Source organism: Dromaius novaehollandiae, chromosome 19, assembly GCF_036370855.1.
Source record: "Dromaius novaehollandiae isolate bDroNov1 chromosome 19, bDroNov1.hap1, whole genome shotgun sequence".
Taxonomy (NCBI): domain Eukaryota; kingdom Metazoa; phylum Chordata; class Aves; order Casuariiformes; family Dromaiidae; genus Dromaius; species Dromaius novaehollandiae.
In genome coordinates this window covers 8,774,863-8,794,408 of record NC_088116.1, presented here as the reverse complement: position 1 = coordinate 8,794,408, position 19,546 = coordinate 8,774,863, and the positions used below count along the sequence as shown (strand labels likewise).

The following is a 19,546-nucleotide window of genomic DNA, read 5'->3' as shown; positions in this document are numbered from 1 at the left end:
GTTTCATTCATTAGATTTTTCTGCGGTTGTATTTTTTGGAAGCATCATTTCCAATAGAGGCACGGGGCTCTTTCACAGGCTTATTTCAGCACTCTGGAAGCACGAGCGTGTGCGTATGTGCCTGCATGTCTGGACGTGGGTGGGAAGGGGGGAGCGCTGGCAAGCGCGCAGGAGAGCCGCGAGGGGAGAGCAAAGGCTCTTTCATTCCTGACCAAGTTTTGCTCCACAAGCTGAATAAACTTTTTCGTTGTCGAAGCAGTGCTGTGCGGGGCAAGGATTTGACACGTTCCCGGTGATAATTGCCTTGTCTCCCCCCCTCGCAGGTTCATCTGGCCGGCAGCACCGTTACTTTCCCAAGCTGGACCGTAAGTGGGCACCTTAAAAATCGAATAAGAGCACAGCCTACTAACGCAGCACTGGGGGGGCCCTGAGCTGCTGGGACGCGCTTCCCTGCGGGGCCGGGCCGGCCGGGCTGCGGGGCGCTGGCTTGGTGGGGGGGTGGGTGGCTCTGCACGTCTCTGCCTTCTCTCTGCCTCCGTTTCCCCCAAGTATGTGGAGGGGGAGGAAAGGGGAGCTGCAATCGCTCCGCTTCTCTCAGGTTCAGGGAATTCCCTGGGCGGCAAACAGAGCACCTGGGAAGGGTCACCTGTGGGTCTTCCCTGCTCTCTGCCTAGGCTGTTGCTTGAGAGGGGACACCAGGCTCCAGCAGCCCCTGGTGTGTCCCAGGGTGGCTGTTCTTGTGTCCCCCGGCAGTTACAATCCAACCCCCCCACGTGTTTTTCCTCACCTGTATAACAAGGGTAATGCTCCCCATCTGTCTTTGGTGGTGGTAATGTCGAGGAAAAGCTCCAAAAAAGGCATCTTGGAGGTAAAGTGGCCATGGCCTTGTTTGCAATTGTGGGCTCCCCTGTAAGGAGATAGATTTGCCAGCCTTGGGCAACCTGGAGCCTGGTGTCCCGTTATGCCTGAGCATTTCCATCTGTGACCTTTATCCTGGGGGCTCTGAATAGGCTCCCCCAGAGAAAACGGAGTTGACTTGGCTTTAAAGATGGAAAGTGAACTGGCACTGCCTTGTTGCTTGCTGGCGTGTGAACTGTACATCTCCAAGCTGATGGTAAAAGTAGCTTGTAAGCGCTTTGGTGCCTGTGCAAAAGCCCAGCCAAGGTTTTAAGTTTGACCATATATCTCCGATGATGGTTAATCAGTGAGCACCAGAGACTTACACGAGAGTCGGAGAAGAGCCTAATGGCCATGTGCAGGTTTTGTTGTAAATGAAAAACTTGGGACCTTAGAAGTGGTACATGTGCTGAGCAGATGAGCTACTCCAACAAGGCTGTTCTTGTGAAAGCCGCGGTGGGACCGGCAAGGGTGTGAAGGGTTGAAGGGCTCACACTGATCCTCTTCAGCAAGGAGAGCCCTTTTGCTCTTCTTACTGAACACAACCTCAGCAGAAAAATAAGCATCCGCAGAGCTCACAAACTCCACTGAAGCCTTGAATCAGGAGGAGCTTCTTTCTGCCCCTACCGATACTGGAGAGCGCAGAGGTCCGTGTCCTTTTGTGCACTGTTCACGTATGTTACAGAACGTGCTGCTGCTGTGTGTTTGGCACCGATTCCTTCCTTCATTAGCTGCGGTTATTTGGCGTATAAGGGGCCATTTGTCCCACGCACAGCTGGGGCGGGCACTAGGCAAGCGCGGCAGAGGGACAGCCTCAGCTGGCCGTGCCTCCGGACCTGCCGCGCTGAGCCACCCGCGCGGGACCCGTTTCCCAGCACTCGCTGCGGGGACGGGAGGGCGTTTGGAGTGCACAGTGACTTCAGAGCTTTCCCTGAGATTCTCAGTTCTCATTGTATCAGGAAAAAAATGCATGTCTGAATAGAAAAGTCAGTCCCAGCCTTCTGGAAGTGAAGGATTCTTCAGTTACTGATTTTATCCTTGTTCTCCCCTTTCCTATTCTATTCCATCGTTGAAGATGCTCTACTTCTCTCCATTACTTGGACTTTTCCTGGCACATGAATGCACTTTTTAATGCGTTGACCCTCACGCTGCTGTGCTCTTGGAGCTGCCATGTGGAGGGGCACGTGGGAAGGTGGTGTGTTAGCAGGACTTATATGCACATACTCTGGATTCCTGATTATTGGCCCAGCTACAGGGCAAGTCCCTTTCTCCTTACCTGCATGATCCCCTCTTGGCTTTTATCATTGCTGGTGTATAGAAAGATATTTCCTTCCATGGTTTGCTCTTAGTCATTTAGCCTCCAAATAATCTGCTGATGTTTAGGATGTGGGCTAGACTCTTTGGAAGTATGGCCAGGCAGCAAGGCGGAGATGTGTTGCCCCTCGTGCAGCTGGAACTTGCTCTCTGAGCTGCGGGGAGAGGAGATGAATATTCTGAAACGAATATTGGAATTTGCAGGAGGGGGTCCACAGCTTCCCTAGACACTAAGTAACTAGATTTGCGCTGTGTAGGATGTACGTGGCATCACATGACATGTTTGCTCTCCTTTATAGAAGGAAACATGCCAGGTAAGTAGAGAACAGGTATACCGAGGGCAGGAGCACTAAAGTCAGCTCCTTGCAGCTTCAGCGTTCACTGCCTTTGATAGAAGCAGGACCAAGAGGGAACAAAGGGGAACTGAAAATTAGGTCTGTTTTAACTGGAGTAGAGACCTGTCTGCAGATACTTTTTCTATCTTTTTAGGCTAAAGAAGTTGAAACTTTCCTAATGCAAGTGTCTGGACTGCTTAAGTTTTTTTTCATGGACTTTTGCTACCCCTCGGTGATCTGCATCCCAGTACCTTGGGAGCATCAGTCCAGGCATCTGGTGACACTGCCTTGGGCGAGATAGGAAGGTGATACGGTGTTACGCTTACATACTGCAAGTGCTTTGGAAAACGTGAGTTGCCGCTGTATTTCTATAAGGTATAGAAAAGGCTGGCTGTTTTCTGTAACACTGTGATGTTCCTCATAGACTCATAACCGCTACAGTATAGAGAGATCTGCAAATGCTTCTGGCCATACTCGGACAATTTTAAACCATACCCAAGGTGGGTGTCTCTGCCTGGTGTTTCCTATTGGCTGTTTCTGGGTATTCAATCCATCAGAAACTTTAGTTTCAGGGACTAAAGTGGAATTTAAACTATCTGAATATAGTCCTTTGTGTCAAATCAAATGATTTGTTAAAGCGAGGCCAGATTTGCGGGGAGAATCAATCTTTTTTATTAGATCAACTGATGTGGAAAAAAGCAGACAAACTTTCAGGCGTATTAACCCTTCTTCTGGTCTGCGTTTGTGTTACAAGAACAGAGGGACCCATGTACGCGGGGGGGAGCGCGCGTTGGGGCGAGCGTTCACACCGACTCGGTGGACGGTCTTGGTCTGAAGGCACGCCTGGGTGGCATTCTTGGGCACACCCGCGAGCTTGGTCAGGGACAAGACTTGTCTCCCTGCGCGCTTGGACGCTAGATGTTACTGCACAGCAAATAACGGTCTCTGCTGCGCAGCTGACTCATGGTGCGAGTCTGGGGCCGATTACTGAATCCCTCTGTGCCTCAATTTCCATCTGTAAAATGTCGCAGATGCCCACCATTCATAAATCGCTTTCAGATTTCCAGATGAGGTGCTGTGTAAGTGTAGAATAGCGTTAGTTTATACATATTGTGCTAGAGCGTAATGTAAAACACATGCAACCAAAGAGCCTCGCAGATGTGGCTCTTTCAACTGCAAAAGGCAAGGCCTGGGCTGATGATTTAGCACAGCACTAATTGAGCTAAAATGGGAGATTGCTTTTGTACTGATGCAATTGTCACCATTAAAGTCCCCATTTACCAGCAATTTTTGGAGATAACCCAGTTATTTCCTATTGAGGGAAGCTGTAGTGTCTTGGGTCTCGAAACACAGCGATTTATAGCAAATGTCGACATTTTTATAGCAGCCCCTGCGCTGGCTGTCCTCACACTTCTGGAAGGGGACTGCTCCATTGTTTATTTTGAATGTGCATTTTGCTTGTCCTGTAGCAGCACTTAGCACTTTTTTGTTGCTTGCAACCTTTTGGGCATATCCTAATCTCAAAGCGGAGGCATTTGACCGAGTCATTTCCATTGCCATTACTGGGTGTTGCATACACAGGAATCCCCTCTTCTTGATAAGAAAGCTGTTCCTGTGGCTGCAAAGGAACGAGTGCCTGGCAGCTGTTCAGCATTAAGTCAATTCTCAAAGTTTAAAGGATTTGTAGGCTGTGATTGTTTGGGTTTGGGCGATTAACTTTTGTGAAGTGCTGGAGAGTGTCTTCCAGATACATTTCATGGAAAAGGATGAACTTAAACCAGCTAAGAGATTTTATTTGTTTAAGCACCTCTGAGTTTCCTGATCATGCTGCCGGGGCTAAATTCTCAGTGCGTATAAAATGTAGGAGCTCCTTTGACGGCAGTAGGATTGGGGTTGGTCCCAGCACCTGCAGCCTGGCCGGGTGTATGTGTGAAACTGCAAAGTACCAATGTCCCCGTTGTCAGAAGCTGTCCTCTAGCCGTGTGATTTTAAAGCCATGGTCTGAGCTTATTTGTCAGTGTATTGTTGCCTGTTGCTCAAAACTAGTTATTGATGTTGTGGGAAGACGGTATGGGGTTGGGGAGGTGAAGGTATCTCAGGAGATACTCAGCGTCCTGCAGACAAATTGCGCTGTTCTTCTGCGTTTGTCAGTCTGGGGCTTGGAGCCTCCCTGATCCTCATCAGTGCTCAGAGGGAGGGTCAAAATTCGTTGCTGAATCCTCCCCAGCTGTAAGAGTAACATGATACTGGAGCTGACTGTGTGGGGTGGCTGGCACGGGAGAGGAGGCTGGCTGACCTGCAGCCTTACCCAACGCTTGCCATGTTCCCGAAGAAATCTCCCCTGGCGCTGGGCCTTCGTTCGTGGGTCTGAGCACGCTGTTTAAGGCAGCAGTTAGGAGACAAGGTAGTTTGGAGGTGGAGGCCACTAAAACCTCAAAATGAAGCTCCTCGACCTACCACGAACACAACGTCTCTTGGGGGCACTCATGCTACAGTGCTCATCGTTGTGTAGGTGTCATAAATCTGAGAAAGCAAACAGGCAAATTGCGAATACGGACTAGGTCTCACCAGTGATTAAATGGATATTCATCTGCTGCCGTCAGTTATTACTCATTAATGATCACGCCTGGGAACACCACTCCGGTGGGCAAAGATGAGGAAGAAGGTGATTCCTTACCCCAAGAGATGACAGTTGAGGTAATCAGTGGATTAAAGCCCTTTGCCCTCTGCGGAGTCCTTCCCTGTCCTTTTGTGGCTGAAAGAGCAAGACATTTTGCACTGAAAGAGAAACCCATAGCTGTAATAGAGGGAGAAGTTTAATTGTTTGACTTTTTTTGGTTTTTTGGGTTTTTTTTGATTTTTTTGTTTTTCTGATCTTGCTGGCTCAGATGAAGTCACAGCTCGGTGAGGTAGAAGTGCCCCAGGCCAGAGTCAAGCAAAAAGAAATAATCCAAGCTACAGCTAGAGCGATAGGTTTGTTTAGTCCCTAGATTTGGGAAGCATTTCATGAGTTTGGGGTTAAAAATAATAGGGTGGAGGAATTTTGGAAAACAGTGATTCAGCACAACATTAAGGATATCTTCTGATTTATCCCAAAATGAGTTAGAAAAGCAGGTTGGTGCAACTATTTTGAAAGCTTTAAAAATCTGAAACTCCAATGTGCCTTGCTAACCCCAAGCGGATATATCCATTGCTGATTTTTCTCCACCCAGAAGTTAACAAGGAAACAAAAAAAAGTGTCCTTGGCACAGCCTTGTGCTGGCCACTAACCTGATGCCACTGTTACCTTGTTCTTCACATTTTTGGGGGCAAGGTGATTTGAGAGTGTCCCCAGGCCTGCCGAGTCCACGGTGTCCCTGGGACCTCAGAGAGCAATCCCGGCTACGGAGGAAGGTGGAAAGGATTCGTCTTTCTGCTGCTCAGATCTATAAAGGCCAACGCAGGGCTCAGAGGAATTTAGGTAGAGGCCAGTAAAGGGTAATTAGGAGAATTAGGCAGAGTAATGATCCTGAAGAGACTGAGTATCTCATAGCCTTGCGCTGTTTCACTCCTGTGCAGTGCAGGGCCATGGTGTATTGGGCAAGGGCTGCGAGCCCAGCGCAAAGGCCCCGGGGGGACCGCAGGCATGGGAGAATAGAAACCGCTGCAAGGGACTCGACCTGAAGCTGGAAAGTCCACCTGGGAAATCGAAGCTTTGCCAAAGTGCCCTTGGGGCCAAGAATAATAATAATCAGAGTGTGTCTGCTGTAGAAATCATGGGCAAATGGGGTGGGATTTGATGTTCAGGGAGGCAAATTCTTCTGAATTCAGAGCTTTTTTTTTTTTTCAGTAGTTTATCTTTTTTTATTAGCCTTTCAGCTAATTTATTTCTCAACTAAAGGAAGCCAGTGCAAAATGTTCTGGATGAAGAACCACCCGTGCTTGACTGAACATCCTGAACATAACATGTTTATGGGTTACAGGAACTTTGTGCGGGGAGAAAGCGTATAACCCTAAAATACGCCTTTAGTTCTTGCAGACTACCGTGTAATAAGACTTAAGTAGGGGTAGAATTTAAAGTCAGAAGTTCACATGGGAAACAAGATGGACATTTTTCATGTTGTGGTTAGCTTTGAATGCAGTTTACCAAAGAAAGCTAGGTTGTCTGGCTCTGGAGTGACTTTCTGAAAGATATACTCCAGTTGACTGTGTTTGGCTCAAGGCTGCGAGAGGCTCTCTAACCTGTGATATGTAGGTGCAGAACTGATAATATAAGAGTCCCTCCAGAGTTTTTGGTGATACTCTATTGAAACATTTCCTTTCTTCCTATCTGCTTCCTTATTTCATGTTACTTAACTCCATTTTCACCCCATTGTCACCTGATGACTTCACCCAGTAGGGACAAACGGTCTCTTCTATATGGAACATGAACCCAGTAGCTTCCCAGTTTGAGATGGACTTTCCAGCCTCATGTGGTTCCCATGGGTGCCTGGACTGGGAAGGATGAGTTAGCCAGGTCTTGGTGTGAATCTGCTCCATGTCATAGATTAGAGGGTGCCAGAGAAATGAGAGTCTGGTTCAGTGACTCTGGGTATCAGATGCTGGATCTTGGCTTTAGCGAGATAAGGATAAAGCTTTTGCCCTTATCTTGTGGTGAGAGGTTTGTCACACTACCAATATGCCTTTGTTTTCTGACTTTTTGTTTGCTTCAGCGTGCTTCTCAGCCATGCATGATAGGTATTGGTGAAGCAGGGGAGTAAAGGGCTGACGGGGAGGTGGTTTTGTACAGCACCTGGAAGGACCAAGCACCCACACTACCGACAGCATTGCTCGAGAGCATCGAGCCTTCAGCAGCTCCCTGGACAGCCAGGCTTTAACAAACTCGCATTGGATAGCTAAAATCCTTTTATCAGGGTCATTTCAGCCTTCAGGCATCTGTGCTGGGGTACCTCAGTAAAAAGTCCTTGGTATTTCTAAAAATAATAGGTAATACATTTCTAGCAAAATGCGTTGCATCAACATCCAGCCCGTCCCTGCTAGACCTTGTTCTGACAGATAAAGATGAATTGGACATGGATCTCGCAGCTCATGGTTGCTTGTGAATAAATGATCATGACCTAATTCCATATGCTAACAGTGCGGTCCTAACCGGCAAAATAGGTCTCTGGTGCTGTGAAAGAGCACAAATCCCAAAGCTGAGAGCAATTATGTATAAAATTAGTCAGTGGTGTGGGAGAGTGCCTGTGTGAAATTTTAAATAAAACAATGCGAGTGATGTGAACTGTTTAAGAATAGACCTGAGTGAATAATAGAGATTTTGAAATCAATTGCCAAATCCAAAAATTGGAAAGAAAAATTATTTGGGACAGACTGAAATGGACTTTTTTTTTTTTTTTTGATACAATATAATGACTAAAATAAGGTTTTTGGGTCAATCCAAATTATTTCATTTGACCAGAAGTGAACCATTTAATTTCACTTAAGACTAATAATTTCTTTTTTTTTTTTTTTAATTTAGATGAGTTTTGAAAAAGCTGTCATTTCAAAACTAAGGGCAGAAGTATCTCATTAAGAATTATCAAATCATTCTTAAAAAAATCTGGAGAAAGTATTATAGAAATTTAAAAAATGATGCCTGTGTTTTCACTTGAAACTATGTACTCAATTTTACGTGGGTTCTCAGAGAGTTGTTACTACTCCAAAAGTGCATTTTGTGACAGACTTTCTTTTTGCTCAGTTTTGCTCATCTCTGATTACAGACGCTTCAAAATCACACAATTTCATGATAATGAAAAAGATGTATTTGCTTTTAGAGGAAAAAGGACGCCCTTTCCTGTTTAAGAATACAGAAGAAAGCAGACAAAAATTAAGTATGAATATTTTACAAGCAGAAAAAGATCAGATAGCAGTTCTTATAAAAAGGGAAATTTGAGTTGCTTTTTAAAAACAGCTGGTTAAGTTAAGGCTAAAAAGGAGGAATATGTTCTAATAGAGAGAGAGATATAAGAGAGCACAATGGAGAAATTCTGGCAACAACAGCGGTCTCCTAGTAGAGCAGGGGAATTACCAATAATGATGGTGAAAAGGCAAAAACATTCAATAAATGTTCTGTTTCATAGTGATAGACAACTTTAAAAGTCTTAATCTACAGTTGGGGAGAAAAAAAAAATCCATCCTATGAAATCCTGATAGTAAAGCTATGGGAGAGAAATAAGTGTCATTATATGGTCAACAGGACCATTTTTAAATTTTCTGAGCCTCCCTTTCCTTATCTGTGAAATGCTGTAATTCTGATGCTGGCCGTGCTCAGGGCCGTGCTGTGGGGTGTTGTCACGGCTGCTTTTGAACACAGGATCGGGGGAACCGTCTGTTGAAAGGGAGCAGCTTACAGTTTGGGGTTATTTCACCCAGAAAGGGGGCAACAAAGAAAGATGGTCTAAAAATAGTATTTTTCAGTCCATTTTCTGAAATTTGGGCAAATTCAGGTAGAAAAAAGTTGGAAGTTTTTAAAAAACTCTAGGTTTGATCCATTTTTGTCTGGGTTGAATTAAAGAAAACGCCCCAAAATCAAAACCGAAACATACTCCAAAGCCCCCCGAGTCATCTGATAGTTTCTGTAGATGCGTGGGGGAGAAGGTGCCTCTCCGCGCTGCCCGGGGTGGCTTCACCCGCGACGTTTGGTGGGACCTGCCGGGATGGGAAGTGGGCTGCAGCAGCTCCTCTCCATCCCTCCTTCCTCCGTGTCCCCCCGGGTGGCATCCGGCCTCGCTCCGCTCTTTCCTACGGTGGAAGCAGAAGGGAGGATTTGCTCTGAAGTGCTGTGTAAACGGCTGCAAAGTGCAGCTGTGTCCTGCGTGCGCCCAGTCTAGGCGCGCTTAAGTTAGAGTATAAAATATTTATAACTCAGCGAGAATACAGATTCTGGCAGCAGCTGAACTCACTGCAGCGTTGGGGAGAGGAAGGCAGGTTTCTGCAGCCTCTGAGATGTTCGTAGGTACCTAATGAACTCTCTCACCTTTATTTTTTTTTTCGCTGTTGCAGCATCGCTGCAGTGTGAGAGACACCTGGGCCCTTTGGGTCCCTTTCCTAGCCACTGGCTTTGCCAAAAGGTGAAAAATGGCAATGCACCCAACAAATAAATACTGTGGCATTGCACAAAGCAAATATTGTAGCAGGATCCTAATGATCCCAAGCTAAACAGAAGTCGGACAGGTTCCCCTTGCAGAGAAACGATTCCTGCCCCAACTCGCCGCATCCTTCCTGCTAGAGCCGAGCTGCGGCTGGGCTGTGCAGTGTCCCAGCCGAAGGGCAGGAGCTCTTTCTCCAGCAGGTCCCTGTACCTTTGATTTTGGTTTTCTCTTCAGACCAGAGGCTACCGGGCAGCCCGAGCCTTTCTCTTCTCCACTGACGCTGTCAGCCCTTTGCCTTTCACGTGCCCCAGCTCCATTACAGAGCTATAGACATGACTGATACTAAATAAGTATAATTAATAAAGTCTATCTAGCCAACATCTGACTCTCATTAGAGGAAATGTGTTGAAAAAACAGATCCCAGGTTGGCTGTGATTTATGGCTTGGGCCTGTTATCCTTCACGAGCACTGGCGAAAGCTTTTGCAAAGAGCCAGAACATAAACTACTTAAGGAACCTTGGTATCCACGCAGAAAGGCTGGAAGGGTCAAATCGGACAAATTGAAGCGGGGTGGAGGTGAAAGCCTGGGCTGGCTGTCCGCTATGGAGGGCCACCCTAGGTAGGGACAAGAACCTGCATTTGTATCTCTGCTGACGTATTCGCCTTGAACTTTCTGCTGGTGCCAGTGTCTGAATGTTGCTGAGCTTTTTTTGGCTAAACTGCGTGTGTGTGTGTGTGTGTGTGTGTGTGTGTGTGTTTGTGTGTGTGTGTACACGTACGTACGAACAAGCGAACGGACCAGGCAGCGCTCTGATGGCTTGTCTTGAGAGTGTCCGAGTCTAACGTCTCTGGTGCACGTTTCAAGCTGAGCCTGCTAATGGGAGTTGCAGAGCACATGGATGGTGACAGTGCTGTTGTCACCTGAGTAGATCACACAGCTGCTTCCCTGCTGGATTGTGGATGTCTCTGTCACTTCTCAGCCTCTATCCGCTCACTGAGTTGACAGTAAAACTTACTATGCTTCCCGCTCCCCTCGGGCGTTTCAGGCGTCATCCCTTCTTCTTCCAAAGAAGCACAGTCGCCTGCATGAGCCTGGAGGAATCCAGCTGCCGCCACTGATGTTCTTCCCGCTTTGCTCAGGGGCTGCTTGTTCTCTTCCTGGAGGTTTAAAGAAAGGTGTCCATCCCACTATCTGAAAAAAATTGCCTCCCACTTCCTTTGAAAAAGCAAATTTTCTTCAAAATGGACCTATTCAACTTGTATTTTACTGATTTGCAACACAGGACTCTCCGAAGCGTAAGGGTGGGGTGCGTGGAGACGTGCCCGGGTCCTGCAGCGCACGGGCTCCGGCTGGAGCCCCTGTGGTCTGCTCCGTGGAGCTGCGGCTCGGTCCCGCTGCCAAAGGTGCGGGCTGGCTGTGACGCCTTCTCCTGGCTCCGCTTGGCCCCCCGTGCAGCGGGGACAGCCCTGTTGGTGCTGCTCGTGGGCGTCCGTTTCTGAAAAACGCAGTGAAAGCGGTGGAGGTTATTGAATGGTGAGGGAGGAGCTCCCAGGCAGGTTTCAGCACCAAAATCAAACGTACTCATTTAGTCCTGTGTACGTACATAATGTTTAGTCCTTTCTCAACCTCTGACCTCATAGCCTTTACAAAAGAAACCTTATACTAAAAATACAAAAGGAAGCTGAGACTTGGAGGAGGAAAGTGTATCATTCAGAGCCCCGAGCAGGTTGCGGCAAGATCTGGGACTGCAACTCTTATGCCATGAAGCCCGACTGTGTGCCATGCCCGTTGCGTTGCAGGGTTGGAGTTCCCAGGAACGGCACAATACAGCCGTGAGAAAGCCGGCTGCAAACCCTTCTAGTTACTTAAACAAAGGCTTTGTGATTCCAGAATGCTCTCCCTTTTCGTTTGCTATAAACCGCCGCCTCCTCCCCTCTGAAATATGAATTTTGGAGTAATCCATCAAGAAAAAGAGAGACAGAGCCTTGATCCCTTGACTTCAGTTGAGCTGTGCAATTTGTATCTCCTGAGCGTCTGGCTGCAGGGAAACCAAAAGCCCTTTTAATATTCTGCAGAGACTCTGGGTATACAAACGAGCGTGGGCTGTCAGGGCTGAGAAATGGGGCAGAGATGCCAAGAGGCGGCTTTGCTATTCCACGGACCTCGCTGACCCGTGGCCCCGTGGTGAAAGTCGGCCTGATTTTTTACTCCCCTCAGTGCCGGTGCGATACTTGTGCTGAAATCATTAGAGCCCTCTTGGTATAAAGCCATTGGTGGCTACAAAATCGTGCCTGTTTTGTTCATCTCTTTTGGGGTGAGGAGTTTGGAGTCCTCTTGGGCTTTCAGCCTTGAGCAGCCGAAACGTGCAACTATTTTATGATTAAATTATGCTAATGATGCTCGAGAACCTGCAAAGTGGGAATGCCAAGTGCAAGGCAGCACCTGAAGTCGGTCATTCGCTGCCGTAAGTCGCGTGTCTGAGGCGGGTATCCAGAGGGGAAGCCGCAGACTTAGCTGCTGGCGTCCGCTTGCAGAGCACCCCAGATGCCCGAGCCCAAAGCTGCAGCAGCGCCGGCTCGCAGCCCTTCACGGAGAACGAAACGTAGATCCGTGTCCGAGAGAAGCAGGTCACCACTGACCCAGGGTCTCTCGCGTCGCGTTGCTCTACGCTGCATCCAGCGAGGGCACGGCTAGTGGAGGGGGAGCCCGGGAAGGGAGAGGTGTTTTGGGATGGTAACGGTGAGACATTATGGAGATGGACTGGGTGTCACGCGATATATTGGGACAATCTCATGTTCGTTATCTCAATTATTTATCCTCCCTGCTGGAATATTTCTAAAACAAATCCTTCCATGTGTTTTGAGGTTGGGCTTCATAGAGTGAAATCGCAACTCCTTGCTCAGAGTTTAGCTGGAAAAATACAAATCTGCCAACTAGGAATATGAGGGAAGTAAACTGTGGTTGCGTGTAGCAACAAGTGATGAATTTCTGCAGATATGGAAAGCGTCTGTGCTGGAATTCCAGGTCAGAGAGTATGTGCGTTTGCCCCAGTGTTATATTCATTGCATGTGAAATAATGATGTGAGACTCTCAAGTTAGAGAGCTTTAACAAAGCAGGCTGCTTTCTCCCTGATGAGAAAATTCCACTTTATGGGCCCAGGCCTTGGAATCGCCAGCCATCGGGATTAGATACTAAGTACTTCAGAGCATAGTAGTTTGGGAAGATACTTAGTAGCTCGATTTGTCACCATCTCCTCAGCCTTGCTGCAAGGACAGACCACCCCTGCCCTTGAAGCAGTCCTGTCCCTGGCGTGGTCGGAGTGAGCTTTGAATACAGATCCTCTAATAGCGATAGCAAGCATTCACCTTGCTCTCTGTGTTTGAAAACATCGTCTGTCTGTTAGCTGGGTAAATGTCACCAGGGTTTGCTTGCAGGACAATTTGCCTTAGTAATAAGATCTTTTGCATTAGGTCTTCTGCTTTCTGGGTTGACGTTGTCTTTCCAGTGGTGGACGTTTGGGTCTGGGCCAAGTTCCTTGGGTGTGGAGCTGGGTTTCCAGGCACCTCAAGAGGGAAAAGATCAGAATTCAAATCTGACTTGGGCTTAATTAGTTCTCTAGCTGACCTAGGCTACGTTTTCCCTATGTTTTACTGGTCATCACTGACAATAAAATGATGTTAGCACAAACCTGTAGCTGTAGTGCAGTGGCACTGCTGCCTCCTGTCCCCTGTTCGGTCATTTTGTTCCCCTAAAACTAACCTTGTGTCCCGCAAATACATGCGAGAGGGCATTTTGAGACACCCCTCGGGAGCGGATGGTGCTGCTGGACCGGCGCTGTTTCCGCATTCGGTCCGACACGGACGATCAGAGCATTCTCCCCTTGCGGGTTGGTTGTTTCACGCCTCTGCAGAGGGGTGGTACAAGCCCTTTTTATGACCTGAGTTCTCCAAAGAGTGCTTAAGTGATCTATCCGTCTCATATCCTGGACAGAGATGAATTTCAGACAGTCCAAGTCAGTCTCTCTGAAACCTACGGGAGTTATTAATGTGTGCAAGCCAGCAGAGGGGAGAATAGGACTCCATATTTTATTTGCTTTGTAACACATCTGGTACGCTTCTTGGCTCTCGGGAGCTCTGGAACTATTCAGTCTTATCTTTCTATGGGGGTGAGCAAGATCAAAAGCATGAAGCCGGTTACATGCAGAACATAATTCCCTGTTTCACACACCACAAAGATCCAGACCAAGCAAGCCTCACCCTCACTGTGGGACAGTGCCCTCGTGGCACTTGCATATTCATGGCCCAGTTCAGACCAAAATATATTGTTGCCCAAATTTGTTGCAGAGAATAAAAATAAATGTTATTTCCTCTTGACCAAAAGAAAGTCTGTGACATTATTGACCTGTGAACAAATTCCTTAGCCTAAGCATGCCTGAGCTGTCAGATGCTTCATTTACAAAACACTGGGCATTATGAAGTGGAAGGTATATGTCCAATTCCTTTGGGAAGCTGCACAGCTCCTCCTGGAGATTTTCTGTGTCCCTAGGGGAAGGAGAGCAAATTTCTTTGAAAGGCTTATGCAATGGGTGATTGGTTGCCGTTAGCACTCGAGCAATCTTCTTAGACTGTAAATCAGTAATGCGGAGCAGTCAACCTTCCTGACCCTGTGAGCCACATACTAAAATCTGTGTATGGCTGACAGCCCTGAGTACACACCGTGTGCTTCGTAAAACTGGAAAGTGTTTGGGAGTGAAGACTCGAGCTGTTCCTTAGGGGTCCTCGTGCAGAATGGGCCAGGGCTTGCCAGAGGGACCGCTGAGTCCCAGGCGTCCTTGCGATGTCTGGTCTGAGCACTCGTGTTCACCTGTTCCTCCCCGTAGCTAGGCACTGGGGTTACTCAACATCCCCTGCCCCGTTGCAGCCTCAGCCTGAGAACTGCACCGAAATGGTCTGTTAAGTGGCTCAAAAATTATCGGTCAGTGCCCCCAGCCCTATGGAAATACCAGTATTAAATACTGCTTCAGCGACCATTAGGGAGAACTGACTCTGGCCCTTAAGGAGACCAGAAATGCACACAGCTATGTATTTCTCGTGCGTGAGACGTGAGCAGGCAGTGATTCATCACATGAGTACAGATAGTTTATTCTCTGTAATACTTTATGTTACAAGTAATTTTCCCTTTTTTAAAACTGTTGCACTTCAGAAGTTGTGATAGGTGAATGGCCCAGTCTGGAAAGCTTCTCTGATAGCTGGGAATGTGCAGTTCAACGTTACTGCAAAGTGATGGGAAAGTGCCTTGTTGATTAAATCTCTGTTCAGGGCTTTATCCTCCTTCACTCACTTTGAAATTGCTGAAATGAAAACAAAGGCAAAGCAGCAGGCCTTCTGCTCAGATAAGTGATGTCCTTTGTATCGAGCAATCATTTTAAACTGCACTCAGAGCCCATTAAGTTAACGTTTGTTCTTGGGAAGGCATCCTGTCAAGACCCCTTTGGTGGTTACTGCCTATCTATTGCTTCTATGCAGTAAAGTGAGATATAAACCACTTCATGCTGCAGCTTTGGTCTGCTTCAGCCCTGGGGTCTGTCTTGTTTTTTCTCACTGTCACTGGGACTGATTATTTGTTATGGGAGTGGTAACAGGGCCTGGGAGCTCAAAGATGGACCGGGACTCCAGAGAGAAGGGCATTTTGTGTGTTTATTGGTTTCCTAGGCATTTCACCAGGATCTAGTACAGCAGTGAGCAGAACAGTGGGCTCGGTGGGAGTAGTGGCTGTGCAGCCTGATGTCCTGAGAGGTGGGAGCACACGCCACACCAGCCTGCGCTCATGACAGAACACGTCACCGGTACTTTGCTGCAGAGACACAACAGGTCGTACTGGTTGTCACCATGGAAAGTCTTAAAACTCGTCTTTTCCTCACCTACCTTTTACACATTGAGAACATGATTCCCTGTTCTGCACCACTGAACATCCAGAAGCAAAGGTTCATGTAGTGTATCTGTGGCTACTTACGTGTGCTTAATACTTATTTTACCCCCATAAGTGATCTTGACGTGCTTTTTTTTGTGTCTTAGATCAAAAGGAGATCAGGGATTGCAGATTTAAAGCTATAAATTAAAATGCAAAGTATGCAGAGATTACATCGTTTTGCTTTGTTCTTTCTAGAATGCATGAACTGCACAAGACTAGCGGATATGACTGAGAGGCTAAACACACTTGAGGCCAAGGTAAGGTTATGGCTTTATTGCTCTTTTTTGCAAAAATTTCTAGGAGTTTGTTGACAGCGAAAAAGGTGGTCAGTTGGCAACCCCGGAGAGATCATGCATCTGTCCTTCCACCCATCCAGTGAGGAGGGACTGCAGAGCTTACCCAGCTGCTCATCTGATGTGACACAAAGTGATCCCAGAATAACCTGCTCTGGGCGAGAGAGCTGTTTGGTGTTCACAGTTCACCTTTGCTCTTGAGATGCATAACCAAACAGCCAGCTAGCGCGTGCTGACTGCTCTACTGCAAGTTCTGTATGTGCCTGCCCAGGGTGAGACCGAAGGTAGGTGGCTAGGTGGTAGCGCCAGGACAAAGAGCTTGCAGCAAGTGTCCATCCCTAGTCCCTGCTCTACTGCCATGGACATGGGGCAGACAGTCAGTATGAGCTGTGCTACTGCTAGGAAATAATATCTGCTCGTGGCTCTTGGTTGGAACGTGTTGACATCAATCACTCAGATTTGCCTAAGAAACAGAGCACAGCCTGGAGCTGTGCACAAAATCTCTTGACTTAACTGGTTAATAATGGAGGGTTATAAAGCAGTGATCCCCTTAGCTCAGGAAAGAAATAGCCTGCAATTCTGATCTCTCTCCCTAAAATGCCTTGTAGAAACCTTACTGATGTAGAGTGCAAAATAAAGGAGTAATAGTATGTTGTTTTTTCTGAGGACAGTTGTTCATTTGCTTGCTATTCAGATACTTTCCATTCCTGGGTTTTAAACATGCCTTTTCTGAGGGATGGGAGGATTTTGTGCATGGTTTAGTGGAGAAAAATGTTAAGGGCAGACCTTCTCATTGTGTTTTTCTGCAAATCGTTTTGATTTCTACCTACTGGGAGTCGGATAAATTGTTGCAGTCTAGCAACAAAGAAGCTGAGTCAGTCAGTCCCCTTTGATCTCTGGTCCCTCCTGCGACAGCCCAATCCTGGTTGTTAGATATAGTGCTTGGGTCCCTTTTATGGCATGTGCTGCTGTTATTATTCATTAACTGATCGTTATCAATGACATAAAAGAATTTGGGGAGAAACCTTTGCAGAGGTGGGGTGGATGCGTGGTGATTTCGAGGCCAGTGCATGATATTCTGGTGATTTGGGAATTGTCTGAGTTGAAATGAGCAATGTCGTCTGGAACTTCCTCAAAGACCTTCAAAGTTGTATTTCACTATGGGAAAATGAAGTGAGGGGGAATGAAATTCTGGGGAGCTGAATTGTTCGAGTGAAAACAACTGTTGTAGTACAAAGGGCAAAGATGAACTGGGTTGTTTTGCTAAGCAGTGAGACCTGGCAGGTGGGTGTTCTTTGGCAGCTACGAGCTGGAGGCATTAGGAGACAAAAGAGGGGCTTGTGATTGACCTCCGCGTGTGCAATCCCTGGTCCAAGTAAGATAAGAGATCAGCCTCAGAGAGATGTAAATCAGCACTCTACCTTCCTTGGCCTTCCAGGAATTTCTGTATGTGGCTTACTGGAAAATCATAAGCAAAGACTTGTTTCAAAGTCCTGACCTCAGCCTCTGGGCTCTGTTAGCTTGTGCTGTTCGGTAGCTGTGTCAGATAACAAACCGTAAGAGGCTAATGCCAACCTCAGTTATGCCTCTGTTGGGACTTGGTAGAGGAGGAGGGAGGTTCTACCTGCCTGAATCATCTCAAGAAGGCTTAGCTCAAGAGTGAAACTGCACCCAGGTCGATGGGTTTGTCTTGCAGAAATGAAGCTGGCTTAAATCAGGTGACATTCTCATCGCCGGAAAGCAGCCAGCTCTCTGGCATTGGCACCAAATGCCTGATTTCCAAGGTATTTGGGAAGTGCTGGCTGCTTGCCTCCTGTGTGGGAGCTCAAATGAAGGCATGAACACATTGTCTCCTACTCTAACCTAGGACACTTGTTGTGAAGCAACTGGAATTTGTCCCCTGATTGGAAAAACGGATGTGCTATCCCTAGGAAATGCTTCTGAAGAACTCCCTTGGAGGCAGCTATCGTGCTACAACCTGCTCTGCATTCAAGAGGGAGCACCGACTCATCAGTCAGCGAATGTGATGTGTTGACAGCTGACGACTTTGCAGTCCTATGGACCATCTGACATGAGGAACAGTGAGGTGGATGCCTGCAAAGTCCAGTGCCAAGATAAAGCCTGCTGGACCCTGAAGATGGTATTCAAATGGTTTTGGTCCTGTCTCAGTCCCAGTCGGAGCCAACAGAAGAACACCTCCTCTCTGCCTCCTTGATTGTGGAGCTTTGAATATCTTGGAGCCATAGATCACAGAGTGACAGCTGTCTGCCACAAGAACTGCTCCAATCCTGAGACAAGCTGTGGCCTTCCAAGTCTCCAAGTATCTGGAAAGCTGTTGAATAAACAGAAAGAACAAAAGACTTGACCAGCTGGTGGAGCCTGTTGTGCTCGAGGGACCCAAGGCATTTCAGTGGTGTTGGCTCTTGTCAACTCCATGAGTTGATCTTGGGCTTAGAGTGTTGTGTCTTTGTGTGTTTTAGGGCTGCAGTATTTTGCAGTCCCAGACACCTTGTAATGCGAAGCAAATGTTGCCTCTTGAGGCTTGGCTGGCATGCAGAAGGAGTGCTGTCATCCTCTGTTTTAGCCATGTGCTCTTAAATGTAAGCATTTATGTGTGACATCTTCTCATCCTCACTGCCGCTTAAAAAGTTACAGCTTGGAAGACTTGTGTTTCCAAGTCAGCCTTTCTGTAGCTTGATAATATTTGTTTATGTCTTACCCAGTCACAAAAGCAAGGGAAACCTATGTACTTTGGGGAGCTAGTGAGGCAATATAGGTTGTTGCTGTGATGGATTTCCTTCTGACTGTACTATGCCACCACCCAGTGCCAAGGTGGGAGCAAAGCTCATCACAGGGGTTGGTTTTACCAAGGGAAATGAGTTATACTCTAGGCAGGTCAGGGCAGCTGGCAGTATTTGATGCTTTCTGGATAAGAATGCAAGTGCCAAAGTAATATTATCTACCAGGAACTATCAAATGGAATAAAAAAGGGGAAAACGAAGAGGTTAAAAATCAAATGAATCCCAGCATTTACAAATAGCTCGTTCTTGGGGTAGATTTTGTTGGGCTGTGTGAGCCTAGTGGTCTGCCTTATCCCATGGTTTGTCTCCGTTAATGGTTGGAATTGGATGTTTTACAGGTGAGACGAAGACTCCTGCAGCAGGCAGTTATAAGATAATTTATCCCTAGGCAAGTTGCTTTTTAATCATCATCACTAAGAAACTGGTTTAGATTTTGAACCAGTTAGTTTTGATATTTGGAAACATTTTAAAAACCTTCGTAATTTGTTTCTACTGTGATGCGCTAAAGAGCCATGTCTCTACAAGGGTGCCTTCTGCAGGACCACGCAGCAATTTCATCACCCACGTTTTGCTTTCCACTTTGTTTGATAAGCTGTGGGTGCTGTGCAAGAATTGACTGTAGCACTTAAGTGGAGAGTGAAGCAACGTTACTTGAATGCTGGTGCTATACACGAGAGAGACATGCTCATTTGCCCTTGGTTAATTTAAGTTCGTGTTTGGTCTGTGTGGCAGTGTAATGCCCTCAGTGATTATTATTCAATAATAGTTGGATTAGGCTGGTGCTCTTTAAAAGGTGCTTACCTTTATTTACTCTTGTCTGCAATC

General features: G+C 47.0%; 1 protein-coding gene across 6 annotated transcripts in view; it reads left to right on the top strand.

Moving 5' to 3' along the window:
* Positions 1–19,546, top strand: part of COL26A1 (collagen type XXVI alpha 1 chain) — a 185,261-nt gene that overhangs the window by 122,860 nt on the left and 42,855 nt on the right. For 4 of the 6 annotated variants that reach the window (XM_026107164.2, XM_026107165.2, XM_026107167.2 and 1 more), the window contains exons 4-5: positions 324–365; positions 15,823–15,884. In XM_026107164.2, coding sequence (XP_025962949.2) covers positions 324–365; positions 15,823–15,884 — 104 coding nt within the window. The remainder of the gene's footprint in view (positions 1–323; positions 366–15,822; positions 15,885–19,546) is intronic. The other 2 variants (XM_026107168.2, XM_026107166.2) reach the window with 1 other exon arrangement.